Genomic DNA, 12,753 nt, shown 5'->3' with positions numbered 1-12,753 from the left:
ATATACTGAATTCATGGAATGCCGTCAAAGCAATGCATAGGGAAAAATATTTTTTTTCTAAAAGCTTACATCAGTAAAAGGGAGAAAGAATATATCAATGAATGGACATGCAACTAAAAAAAACAAACAAGAAAAACAACAAATTAACAACCCCCCCAATCAAACACCAAAATAGAAATCCTGAAAATCAACAGAGAAATTAACAAAATTTAAAGAAAAAAATTGAATAAAACTAGAAGCTGTTTTTTAAGAAAAAAAAAACAAAAAATTGATAAGCCATTGGCTAATTTGATTTTATAAAGAAAAAAGAAAACCAAATTACCAGTATCAAAAATGGAAAAGGTAAATTCACAACCAATGAAGACGAAATGAAAACAGCTATTAGGAACTATTTCACCCAACTATCTGCTAATAAAACTGACAGTATAAATGAAATGGATGGACATTTACAAAAATATAAATTGCCCAAATTAACAAAAGAGGAAATAGAATACTTAAATAATTCTGTGTTAGAAATTCAACAAGCCATAAATTAGCTCCCTAAGGAAAAAAATCACAGGGCCAGATGGAATAATAAGTGACTTCTACCAAGCATTTAAAGAATAACTAATTCCAATACTATATAAACTTTGAAAAAATAGGTAAATGAGTCCTACTGAATTTCTTCTATGGCACAAATATAGTCTTTATCCCTAAACAAACCAGAATCAAAACAGAAAAAGAAAAGTATAGCCTAATTTCCCTAATGAATATTGATAAAAATTTTTAATAAAATACTAATAAGGAAATTATAGCAACATATCACAAGGATCATATACTATAACCAGGCTAGACCTAAACCAGAAATTTAAGGCTGGTCCAATATTAGGAAAACTATAAGTATAATTGACTATGTCAATAACTAAAAGAACAAAAATCATGATTATTTCAATAGATACAAAAAAGCCAAAAAAACCTTTTAACAAAATACAACACCATTTATGTTAAAAAAAATGTTAGAAAGCACAGGAATAAATAGAGCTTTCCTTAAAATGTTAAGTAATAAAAACTACTTAAGTAAAGTAAAACTAAGAGCAAGTACTTCTATAAAGGACATATGGTAGAAACTTCTCCATAAGATCATGGGTAAAGCAAGGATGTCCTTTATCACCATTACCATCCAATATTATACTAGAAATGCTAACCGTAGCAATAACACAAGAAAAATAAGCATAGTGAATGCATGAGGAATCAAAATTATTACTTTCTGCAAATAATATAATGGTTTACTTGAGAATCTTAGGGAATCAACTAAAAAAACTAATCAAACAATTAACAATGGCAGCAAAATTGCAGGATGTAAAATAAACCACACAAGTCATCAGCATTTCTGTAAATTACCTATAAAACTGAGCAGGAAGAGATAAAAAGAAAAATTCCATTTAAAATAAATACAGACTGTATAAAATACCTAAGACACACACAGTAACTATATGAATACAATTACAAAATGCTTCAAATGAAAAAAGACAGATGTAAATAAATGGACAAATAGTAATTGCTCATGGGTAGGCCAAGCCACTGTAATAAAAATGACAATGCTACCTAAATTAACTTACTTATTCAAAGTCATATCAATCAAACTACCAAAAATTACTTTATAGACCTGGAAAAAATAACAAAATTCATCTGAAGCAATAGAAGGTCAAGAATATTAAGGGAATCAGTGGGAAAAAAATGGAAGGATAGGCATCTAGTAGTATTAGATCTCAACCTATACTATAAAGCTGTAATTTTTGAGCAGAGTGGGGTGACACATGAAAGGTGATATTTTGGGAAGATGAATGTGATGGTGCATAGAATAAACTGGAGGGGTCAGAGAATGGCAGAGACACAAGACAGAAGATTATTGTCATTATGTAATATGGTCATGATGTAATAAAGACATGAATAAGGGTGGTGGAAGTAGAAGAAAGGATGAAGTCAAGAGACTGGAAAAGAAGAAGTAACCACGAATTTGAACACTGAGGCAATGAGGCATGGCAGAAAAACTGCTAGATTTGGAATCAGAGAAAGCTCAGCTCTGCCACTCACTACTCGAGACCTTGAGTGAATCACTTCATATTTTTGGGTCTCAGTTTCTGCATCTAGAAAATGAGGGGTTGGACTACATAACTTCTCACGTTCCTTCCACTTTAAAATCTATGATCCTACCTGCTACCAGCCCTGCTGGGGATAGTCTAACAATATAGCAATGGGGGCCTCAGACCAGTCTGGGTTCCTCTGATGCCCTGCTACAGGGTACCTAAAGCTCCATTATGATCCTCATAGATGTCTGAAAGACACTGGGGAGGGGCAAACAGCCTGGTAGTTGCCATTCAGATACTGACCAAATTCACTAGCCTATTTTTGCCCTATTTCTTCTTTTCCCAATCTTTATCCAATGTACTTATTCAATATGAAAGTCACTAAATTAATTTTTTACATGAGTAGAAATTGTCAATTTTAGAAGCACATATGCGAATCTCCCTGTACAGGAGGGAACATGAATCCGATTAGTTAAAAATAGCATTTGTACTCATTCCCCCCACACGCTAATTTTAATAAACTTACTCTGGAATTAGCCTGCCACTATGAAGATAGCTGAACATCAAAAATATTCCTAATAAGCAGTGAACATGCCTAATAAGAGTTTCAAAGGCATTCAGGGAACTTTTTTCACTCCTTAAAAAATAACAAAATATTTTGTCTAAAACATTTATCATCATCCTTTTCCCCATTTACCCCACTCTCCAAATCAATCCCATATCTCAGTTTCTCCTCTTTCCGTCAATGACACCTCCATCCTCCACCCTGGAACCTTGGAATCATCTCTGACTCATCCCTTCCCATTTTCCATTTTCCATATCCAGTTATTCTCTAAAGTTGATAGATTTTTCTCTTCTCTCTCTTTCCAGGCTGACGCCTCCCTAATGTAGGTCCTCGTTGTCTCATCCCTGGATAACTATGACAGCCTCCTGGCTGCTCTCTCTGACTCCTCCTCTTTACCCCCTAAATCATCCAGCCAAACTAACCTTTCTAAAACTGCTTTCATCCTTTTGTGCAAAAACCTTCAATGGTTCCCAATTTCATAGAATTGTAGATTTAGAGCTGGGTGATCTAGACTTTAGCAGAGATCTAATCTAACACTCTCTTTTTACAATTCAAGAAACTGAGGATCCGTGCTGTGCATTGTCCCCTTTCCTATTTTACTACCAGCCAAATACCAGGCATTCTTTGACCATTTCTTCCATGAAGTTTTCCCTGACTACTTTCTACTCTCTGATCTCCAGCAGTACTGTCTGTACCACACAGTTTAGCCCTTAATTATATACCATCTTGTTTGTTTGATGCTGTTACACGCATGTTTATCTGGTTTCCTCAGCTACAATGCAGCACCTTAAAAAGGCAGGGACAAAGTTTTATCAATTTTCAAAAAGGGAAGAGAGTAGAATTTTCACACTACAAGCAATGGACCTGGACATTAATTCCTGACAAAATTCTCAGAGGCAGCCAGATGGTGTAGTGAATAGAGCACTGGTAGCAAATTCTGAAAAATTTGAGTTTGGAATCTGCCTCAGATATTTACTAGCTATGTGACCCCGTATAAATCACTTAACCTCTCTCAGCCTCAGTTTCCTCACCTGTAAAATGAGAGATAATAAAGCAACTGTCCCCACAGAGTTTTTTGAAGTACTGAATAAGATACCACATATAAAAGCTCTTTATGAACTTTAAAAGTGTTATCCAAAATGTTCCCTTTAGAAAGGGAAATTGCAATCACCAAGAGCCAGTGTGACATCATTATTATTATTAATTGTACTGTAGAAAACTATACTCATGTAGTACCTAATATCTGCCAGGCAGTGTGTTAAGAGCTTTACAAATACCATCTCATTTGAGCCTTACTGGACCACCCTGGAACATGGGGACTATTATTCCCATTTTACAGATGAGAATACTGAGGTAAACAGAGGTTATATGACAGGCTCAAGCTCACACAGCTAGTAAATGCCTGAGGTCGGGTTTAAACTCATTTTTTTTCCTAACACCAAGCCCAGTTATTACCCACTGCACCACTTAGCTGCCTAAAAACCAGACTATCCACCGAGTTAACTAGCTGGGCACATAAGAGGAATACTACAGATATTATACACCTAGATTTCAGCAGAGCATCTGAAAGAGTCTGTCATGTTGTCCTTGTGAATGAGATGGCAAAATATGGGACAAATGATAATGCAGATAATACAAATGATACTAAATGGATTTGGTGAATGACCTGACCCGAAAGCTGACTGATGAGTCATTCATGAGTTGTTGTTAGCTTTGGAAGGAAGTCTCTAGTGGAGAGAGTGCCCTAGAGATCCTTCCTTGGCCCTGTGCTATCCACCATTTTTGTCAATCATGAGAATGAAGGCATAAAAAGCACGATTGTCAAGTGTCAGAATCACAGAATCTGAGAGTTAGATGGGTCCTCAGCAGCTTCATCCAGCCCATACACGAAAGGCACCCCATTTACAGATGACATGAAGCAGGGCAAACGTGCTGGATAATCATGAGGATCCAAAAACAACAGGCTGAACTAATGGGCCAAATCTGAAAAGATGAAATTTAATAAGAATAAAGTGTGAATCCCTAGACTTGCCCAGAGGTAGTAAGTAGCAGAACCAGGATGAGAAATACCATTAAAAAAAAACCCTGTGTCAATACAGCATGGGAGAAAGAAGAATGGATGGACAGCCCCTCCTATGAAAATGATATTAGAATCTGAATGAATTATAGATTCAGGATAAGTTGACAGTGTGACATGGCAGCAAAACAGTAATAACAAAATAGCCTGGGCCACACTGAGACATAGTATACACAAAGAAAGAGGTCAAAGTCCAGCTGCCTCTATCCTCATCAAACCATACTTGGAGTATTGTCTTTGGTTCTGACACCACATTTTAGGAAAACCCTCAGCATATTCAGAAGTGTATTCAGAAGAGGGAGACCAGAAAAAAATCATAGAAAAGAAAAGCCTGGTGCATGAAGAGCAATTAGTTGTTGGCTATGTTTATCCCAGAGAAAAGACGACTTAGATGGGATACTATGGCTGTCTTGAAACATTTGGATTGTTATCATATGGAAGAGAGTTGAGGCTAATTCTATTGGGTTCCACACAGCAGACCTAAACAGGGAGGGGAAAATGGCTAAGAGGGAGCTTTAAACTCAGTGCTGTGAGATCTGAAGCACAAGGACTGTTTTGGGGTTTGGGCTTTTGCTCTTGTTGTAGTGGTTGGCATTTTTGATATTTCTTTGTATCCCCAGCACTTAGTACAGAGTCTGGCAGATAGCAGGCACTTAGATGTTTGGATGCCTCACTGACTCAGTATAAGGGAAAATGTCTTTGGCCGTCAGAGCTGCCCCCCAAGTGCTCTGAAAATGAATGAGCCCTCTTGTCACTGAAAGTCATAAGCCAGATGAGCATTTGTCAGAGATGCTGCAGGGGAGTTCCTGTTCAGATATCTGTTAGACTAGAGGACACCTGACATCTCTCCCAGATCTGAAATTCTGTGATTCTATACATGTCTCTTTATATCACCTAATGAAGTGGGCACAGTGCTGGGCACACAGATCCTCAGCAAATACCTAAGGGAACTGTGCTTACGGAATCACAATTTAATTTGCCAAAATGCCATAAAATACTTTAGCACAAAGAATCATTTGGACTAGTTTATATTCCTATAACATAGGAAAAATACAATATAGGAAGGGATTAAGCAGAATGCAGTTTTAAAATATAGTGCCTTATATTTCATATTTTGCATGTATATCATAAGTTTATTGATTTGGTGAATCATTTTAAGATTTACTCAAGATTTTGGAAGTTCAACTTCTGCAGCAATGAAAAAAAACAGTTTTCCTGGTATTGGACATTTAATTTCCAAGACAGAAGACTGGACATGCCTCTTTCATGGAGGTAGCTCTGTTTAGCTGGGGGCCTAAAAAAGATTGGTAATTTCAGCTTGTTACACTAAAAATATGAAAACAAAAATGATCTCCAAAGGGTCATCTTAAATGAGAATAACTACCTGTGGGTAAACAGGAAAACAAACTGATTAAAAGGCTGTAGGCAGGGAAGTAGATGGAGTAGGGGTCCCAGGTAGCGTTATTCTCTTTCTTCTTGAATTTAATGCTTAGAGACCTCTATAGGAATAGATATTTTATAGGAGCATAAATATACAAGGGTAAGGGAATCAAGTCTCTAGCCTGGAGGGAGACCCTCCTAGTCCCCCATCAAAGTTTCAATGAGCACTGGAAAACCCCATCTTCACTTCTGGGTCAGTAATACATTTAATTATATTCAATTTAACACTTCAATATATACTGCCTTATGTTGTTTTCTGATAGCTTCTTGTGTAAAGTCAGTGTCCCCAGCTTGACTGTAAGATCCCTGAGGGCAGGAACTAAGTCAATATACACATTCGTGTCTCTCACTTATATTAATCCTGGTCCAGAAAAAGGAACCTGGGGATGATGAATCGAATCACATTAGCTTCACAAACTTCTCCAAGCCAAGGAATAGGGGAAATATAGAAATACAAAGCCCTAACTCTGCAGACTAGTACTGAAAACATAAAATTGCTGTTTCAGAAACGAACACTGTGCTCTAGGACACCTCAGCCTTCTTGAGTGTGGATTATTGTGTCAAAATTCTCTCCCCACCAACCCCTTCCCCCAAAGGAGGGACAAAGAGAGGGAGGAAGAAAAGGAGGGAGGAATAGAGAGAGGGAGAGAACAGGCAGGGAAGGAGAGGGAAGAGAGAAAGAGGGAGGGGGAGAGAGAGGGAGGAGGGGAGAGAGAGGGAGAGAGAGAGAGAGGAATCCACAAAACAGAGGCTATGACTTCTAATTCTATGGTATCTTTGTCTTTCAGGCGCATGACTTTAAAACTCTGGGTGATAAATAAGGATTGCTTGAACAGGTGGCCCAGAAAAGGATCAAAGAAGAATCACAACCAGTGTCACAGAAAGGGACCAATAAGGGAACCTAAATGTGATTCCCAATAACAGAGAAAAAGGAGTGGGGATCTAAGGTGAAAATGATGGAAGCACTGAGAGGACTTTAACCACTCCCTCTTAGAGTTAGTGACAGAGAAGAAAGCCAGGCATAGGCTGGCATGCACCCTAGATGTGGAGAAAGCAGATTTCAAAAGATTAATAGGAAGGCTAGATGGGGCTAAAATTCTACAAGGAAGTCAGCCCAGGAGGGATGAAAAGCTCTCAAGAACGAAATGCTAAAGACACAAATGGAAACAATTCCCATGACCAGAGAAGACGGGAATTGTCTGACAAGACCAGTTCCCTGCATAGACGAACTCACAGGTTCTGAATCAAGCTTAGTATGAATCAGCAAAATGATGTGGCAGCCAAAAATCTTTGATCTTCCTCACCTTGGGCTACATTTAAAAAGATGTCACAGATAATCCCTTGATACTGTGTCCTGGCCAGATTATAGCTGGAGGACTTTTTCCTGTTCTGGGTGTCAGCGCAAGAGCATTGGTGAGCTAGAAAAGGAAGGCCACCAGGAAGGATGCCGAAAAGTCTTTAATACACAGCACCCATAAGGAACTGCTGAAAAAACTTTAACCTGGAGAAGAGAGGATTTAGAGTGAGGGGGAGGATGTGATACTTGTCCTCAAGGATCTGAAGGGCTACCATATAGAAGTGGGATTCTATTTGATCCTGATGGGCAAAACCAGGAGCAGAGGGTGTAAGTGGCAATGAGGAAAATTTAAACTTCACGTTAGGAAAAAAAACACTTCCTAACAATTAGAGCTGTTGCAAGGTGGAACGGACCACCCCAGCACGGGGTCAGTTGCCCCTCTCAGGTATTCCTCAATAGAGTCTGGACCAGCACTTGCTGGATTCCATTCTCCTTGAGGTCCTTTCCAGTTCTATGAGAGTATGAGTCTGTGATCTGTCCTCTTCTCACTACTCAAACAGCCCCCACTTAGTTCAGGCCTTAATTGCCTATCACCTGGGCTACTGAAATGGCTTCCTAATTGGTCTCCCTCCATCATTTCTCCCCACTCCAATCCTTCCTCCAAATAGCTGCCAAAGTAACTTTCTTTAAGCACAGGGATCACACATCCTTTCCCCTACTCAACAAATCCCAGTGGCTTCCTATTGTCCATCAGATAAGATAGAAGCAACTCTCTTTGGTCATTAAAGTTCTTCACAACTTGTTCCCAACCCACTTTTCCAGCTTCATTATAGTTTACTCCCAAGCAAATTGGGCTTTTTGCTTTCTCACGCATAACACTTCCTCTCTCATTTCTACATGTTTGCACTTGGTCATCCTCTGTGACTGGAATACACTAGCTCTTCACCTCCTCATGGAGAATCCCTTACTTCCTTCAAGCCCCATCTTCTACACATGATGCCTTTCCTGATTCCCCTAACGGTAGCGTCCTCTCTAAACTAACTGTATTTATTTTGTATATACTTAAATATGTACATCTCCCCCAGTAGAACGTAAATTATTCAAGAACATGGGGGACCTAGCACTGTCTCACAAGTACCAGATGCTTGATACATGTTCACTGACTGATGGAAAAGGCTGAAAGTGCTAACCATCACTTGAATGGCAAGCTAATTCTCACAATGGTTATGCAGGACAATGGAAGGCAGCAAAGTGTTAGCTGCTTGAGGGCAGGGTTATGTTTTGGTTCTGTAGTGTCTCCTACATAGTAGACCCTTAATCAATGATTGCTGAGCTGAGTTGTCGAAGGGAAACTTTCAGGAAGGACGTTCTTGATGTTCAATTGTTTTTTTTCAGTCATGTCTGACTCTTTGTAATCCCAGCACTATCAGACCACCTCCACAATCCACGGATGTCATGAAGGAAATGGGTGACTGTTCCTTTCAAATATACCTTGATACCTGACTGTTTTATTCCTTCAACGGATATTTATTGAGTCTCTACTATGTGAGCCGCTCTATTCCACAAAAATGTCTCAGGCTCTACTGCTCAGTGTTATCACAAGTACTACTAGAAGGCCCAGGTGGAAGGAGGAGGAACAAGGTAACAGTTCTTCCCAAAGGAAATGCCTTTATGTTTCAGCAACCTGCCTCTGGGCTCTAGGCTTCTCAACAGCTGGAAGGAGAGAAGCCCTTTAAACTCCCTTTCACTCTTTCTCTGCTCGGTCCCAAAGCCAGGGCCAGATTCTCCCTGGAGAAAATTCTACCATTCCCTAAAGCTGGGCTCCCCACTACCTCCTGCCCCCCATGCCCCTAATGATACCAGATGGCCAGAGAAAAGTGACGCCCAGTGAGAATAGAAAGTGCTGAGAGAAAAGAGAGTTGCCCCATGGGGAAGAGAAAGGATGGGGTGGGAAAGAAAGGGAGGTCAGGGAAACACCTGGCTGGCTCCAGCGTCCACAAGGAGCAGTCCTCCCGCCAGCTGAGCGCCTCGGGGTGAGGGAAGGGGCGGGGGGCGGGGGAGCCAACCACAGCTGGCGCGTTCCTTGTTGCAGCTCCCCCCGCCCCGCTCCCGCCCCGCAGAACTAGAGCCGGCCTGGGCCCAGGCCCCTTCCCCAGTTCCGGCTCCACATACAGCCAGCCTGGACCCGGGGCCCGGGCGCAGCGCCTAGCACGTCCTCGGCTGCCTCACCTCGCTCACCAGCCCCTGCCAGTCGCTCTCGGTCCGATTGAAATTCATGGCCTCATCCATGCGTGAAGCAGCTTCATCAATAACCTCCTCCCCCGCCCTGGCTCCCTTCCTCCCACCCCCAGCCCCAAGCGGCCTCGGTGGGCACTGGAGAGGGGCGCGGGAGGGGCGGGCGCCCGCAGACCCTTGCCAGGACTGGCCCCACGCCCCGCGCCGCTGCCGCCTCCAGCTGCCACTGCCCGCACTGTTTACCCAACGTCAGCCTTAGCGTGAGGAACGGGAGGAGGAGCTCGAACCGGAGCCGGAGCCGGAGCCGGAGCCCAGCCGGAGCTGCCTCTCCCCTCCGGGCACAGGCACCTGCCTCCCTCCTGCCTGACCCGCCGGGGCACCCGCAATTAAAGACCCCGCGCCTTCGAGACCCTGCAGAGTCTCTGCAGAGGTGGCTGCTATCCACACTGAGTCTGGGGAGGGAGGCCCCCCCCCCCCCCCCCCCCCCCGCTGCATCCCCCAAGTTCCTGCGTGCAGCCACCTCTGGAGTGGGCAGCAGATGGCTGGCCCTAGCCAGGGGCAGAAGCGAGGGCCTTCAGGTCCTGCCGAAATGGCAAAGCCAGTGCGTTCTTATTTGGGGTTTTAATTGTTAACAACCACGACAATAACATAACGTGTATATGGACCCACATGGATTCACCTTTTAGATAATTAATAATGCTCAGTCATCTTGGTTAATATTTAGACTATCCTCCCCGGAGATGCCCCTTATCTTCATTCTACTCTGGGAGTGGATTAAAGGATCCAGAAAGGAGGTGGGGAAGTCCAGCTTAAATCCACTTTACAGATGGAAGAATGGAGCCACAGTTAAGGAAAGCTGATCCTGATTGCCAACCCTACTTTCCAGCTGAAAAGAAAGACTGAGATGGGGCATGCAAAATCCTAGGAACTCTGAAGAAAGTGGTAATCCCTCAAAGAAACTGGCTTCATTCATAGGCCCTTGTGCCAAATCCCCTGGCAGAGCCCAGAATCAATCAGGGACCTTGATTAAGCACTCATTTAGATAACATTTTAAGGTTTACAAAGTGCTGTCCTCACAACAACCGGGAGAGGCAAATAAGGCAAGTATTTTTGTAGGGTTCAGACTGAGAAATTCCCAGTGTTTGAAAAATCTTACACCTAGGCCAGTGCAGTTTATCCCTGGTTTATAGTCTTAGAGAGTTGCCTGGGGGCCCGGAAAAGTTAATCAATTTATCAAGTACCTATTATGAACTGCCAGACTTTGGGAAGACAAAGACAAAAATGAAACAATCTCTGCCCTCAACAAGCTTATATTCTGTTGGAGGAAACTACAGGAACCCATAAGTACATACAAAATAATCAAACAGTATATTAAGAAAGGGAAAACCTGTAATCCCTCACCTCCAGGAAATGGCATTCTAATGGAGGAGATGCAAATAAATGCAAATAAAATGCAAATAAAGTCTTGGTGCAATTTTAAGCTTTTAAGCTATTATAGCTATAACACATTATATATGATTATATATAATATATAACATGACATTATATTTTATGTTATATGAAATACATTATTATCTATTATATAATATATAGTATAGCTATAATAGCTTAAAACGGCACCGAGATTTTGGGGACATCACATATAGTACAAAAGGGAGATAAATACAAGATAATTTAGGGGACGAAGCACAAGCAACTGTGGGGATCAGGAAGGGCCTTATTTAGGATGTGGTACTGCAGTGCCTATTTAGAGAAAGCTATTTTAAGCAATTTACCCATGGCCTCACCCTAGTATAAATATTACCTACATTTTATAGATACTTTCATATCTATTGTTTCATTTGTTCCTAATGACAACTTTGAAAAATAGGCAGAGCAGGGAACATTATCTCATTTACATATGGCTGTTTCCTCCAAATGTATCCAATCTATCCTGGGATAGATGGATAGATGGATGGATGGATAGATAGATGGAAGCATTTATGAAGCACTCACTGTGTGTAAGCCACTGTACTAAGCACCTGTCCATATCCTTCCAAAATATTGGCTGGGAGTTGGTGCAAGGTGCCCTCCTCTACATCTCTAGGCATTGGGTGAGTCAAAATAGAACACACAGGTTGACCACTGGTTATCTGTCTCATCACTGAACTGACTAGCTTCCTTTTCTGTTCATCTTTTTTATGACTTCCTTCTTGCCCCTTCTGCATCATTCTGCCCTCATAATATGTTGCAGCCTACTCATATCTAATACAGGCTTCTCCATTGCCCTTGGGGTGACTTCCTAATTATTCAAAGACTGGTATTCTATGACCCACAGACATACAACATCACTAAAAGAAGTATGGAGTATTCAAAGTCAATAGAATGTGAGATCCTTGAGAGCAGGCATCATCTTTTGCCTTTGCATGTCCAAGGCTTAGTACAGTACCCGGCACACTGTAAGTACCTAATAATAAATGCTTGTTGATTGACTCATTAAAAGAAATGCTCAATTTTTTCAAGGCAATCCAGCCTGTTCAATTCTGGCCCAGTTCAGCCATTCTACCTACAGTGTCTGTCCAAGGTCTATCTATATAATGATGAGTCAATTTTATGGCCTGTCCATCCAACTTCAATATCATTGTCTGAGCAAAAGCCATTCTTCATCCATTTGGGTTTTACAGTGTAAATTGTTAGGCTTTTGTGATTATGGGTCTCATTTTGTTACTGCATCTTTAAAAGAATCTTGTAAGATTTTGATATATTTGTGGAAGATGTTTTTTTGGGAGGACAGCCTGTAAAGTAGCTTTCGCCTCTTTGGAAGGAAATGTTTTGGGTTTTTTTTAATAGTCAATAAAGAAGCATTGCGTGGGATCTCATATTCTTTGCACCTTTCAGTCACCCATGTGACTATACAGAGGGGATCTACCATAGAATATTATTCGAGAAAGCCTGCCTTTGTGGTTTGGTGGCAAGAGCATGGGCCTTAGTATAGATAGACCTGCAGAAAAATCCTGTTTCTAATACTTGGTATCTGTGTTAACCTTAGGCTAGTGTTTTAACCTTGGGTCTCAATTGTAAAATTGGGTCTCAT

At 41.2% G+C, this 12,753-nt stretch overlaps 1 protein-coding gene across 2 annotated transcripts in view; it reads right to left on the bottom strand.

Moving 5' to 3' along the window:
- Positions 1-9,744, bottom strand: part of CCDC149 (coiled-coil domain containing 149) — a 143,818-nt gene extending 134,074 nt beyond the window's left edge. For both annotated transcript variants that reach the window (XM_036764635.1, XM_036764636.1), the window contains exon 1: positions 9,675-9,744. In XM_036764635.1, the coding sequence (XP_036620530.1) occupies positions 9,675-9,734 (60 nt within the window). In that variant the 5' untranslated portion in view covers positions 9,735-9,744. The remainder of the gene's footprint in view (positions 1-9,674) is intronic.
- Between the last annotated feature and the right edge of the window lie 3,009 nt (positions 9,745-12,753).

The sequence above is a fragment of the Trichosurus vulpecula genome, chromosome 6 (genome assembly GCF_011100635.1).
Source record: "Trichosurus vulpecula isolate mTriVul1 chromosome 6, mTriVul1.pri, whole genome shotgun sequence".
Classification (NCBI taxonomy): domain Eukaryota; kingdom Metazoa; phylum Chordata; class Mammalia; order Diprotodontia; family Phalangeridae; genus Trichosurus; species Trichosurus vulpecula.
The sequence above is the reverse complement of the archived record's forward strand: the minus strand, read 5'-3'. Positions and strand labels throughout refer to the sequence as shown.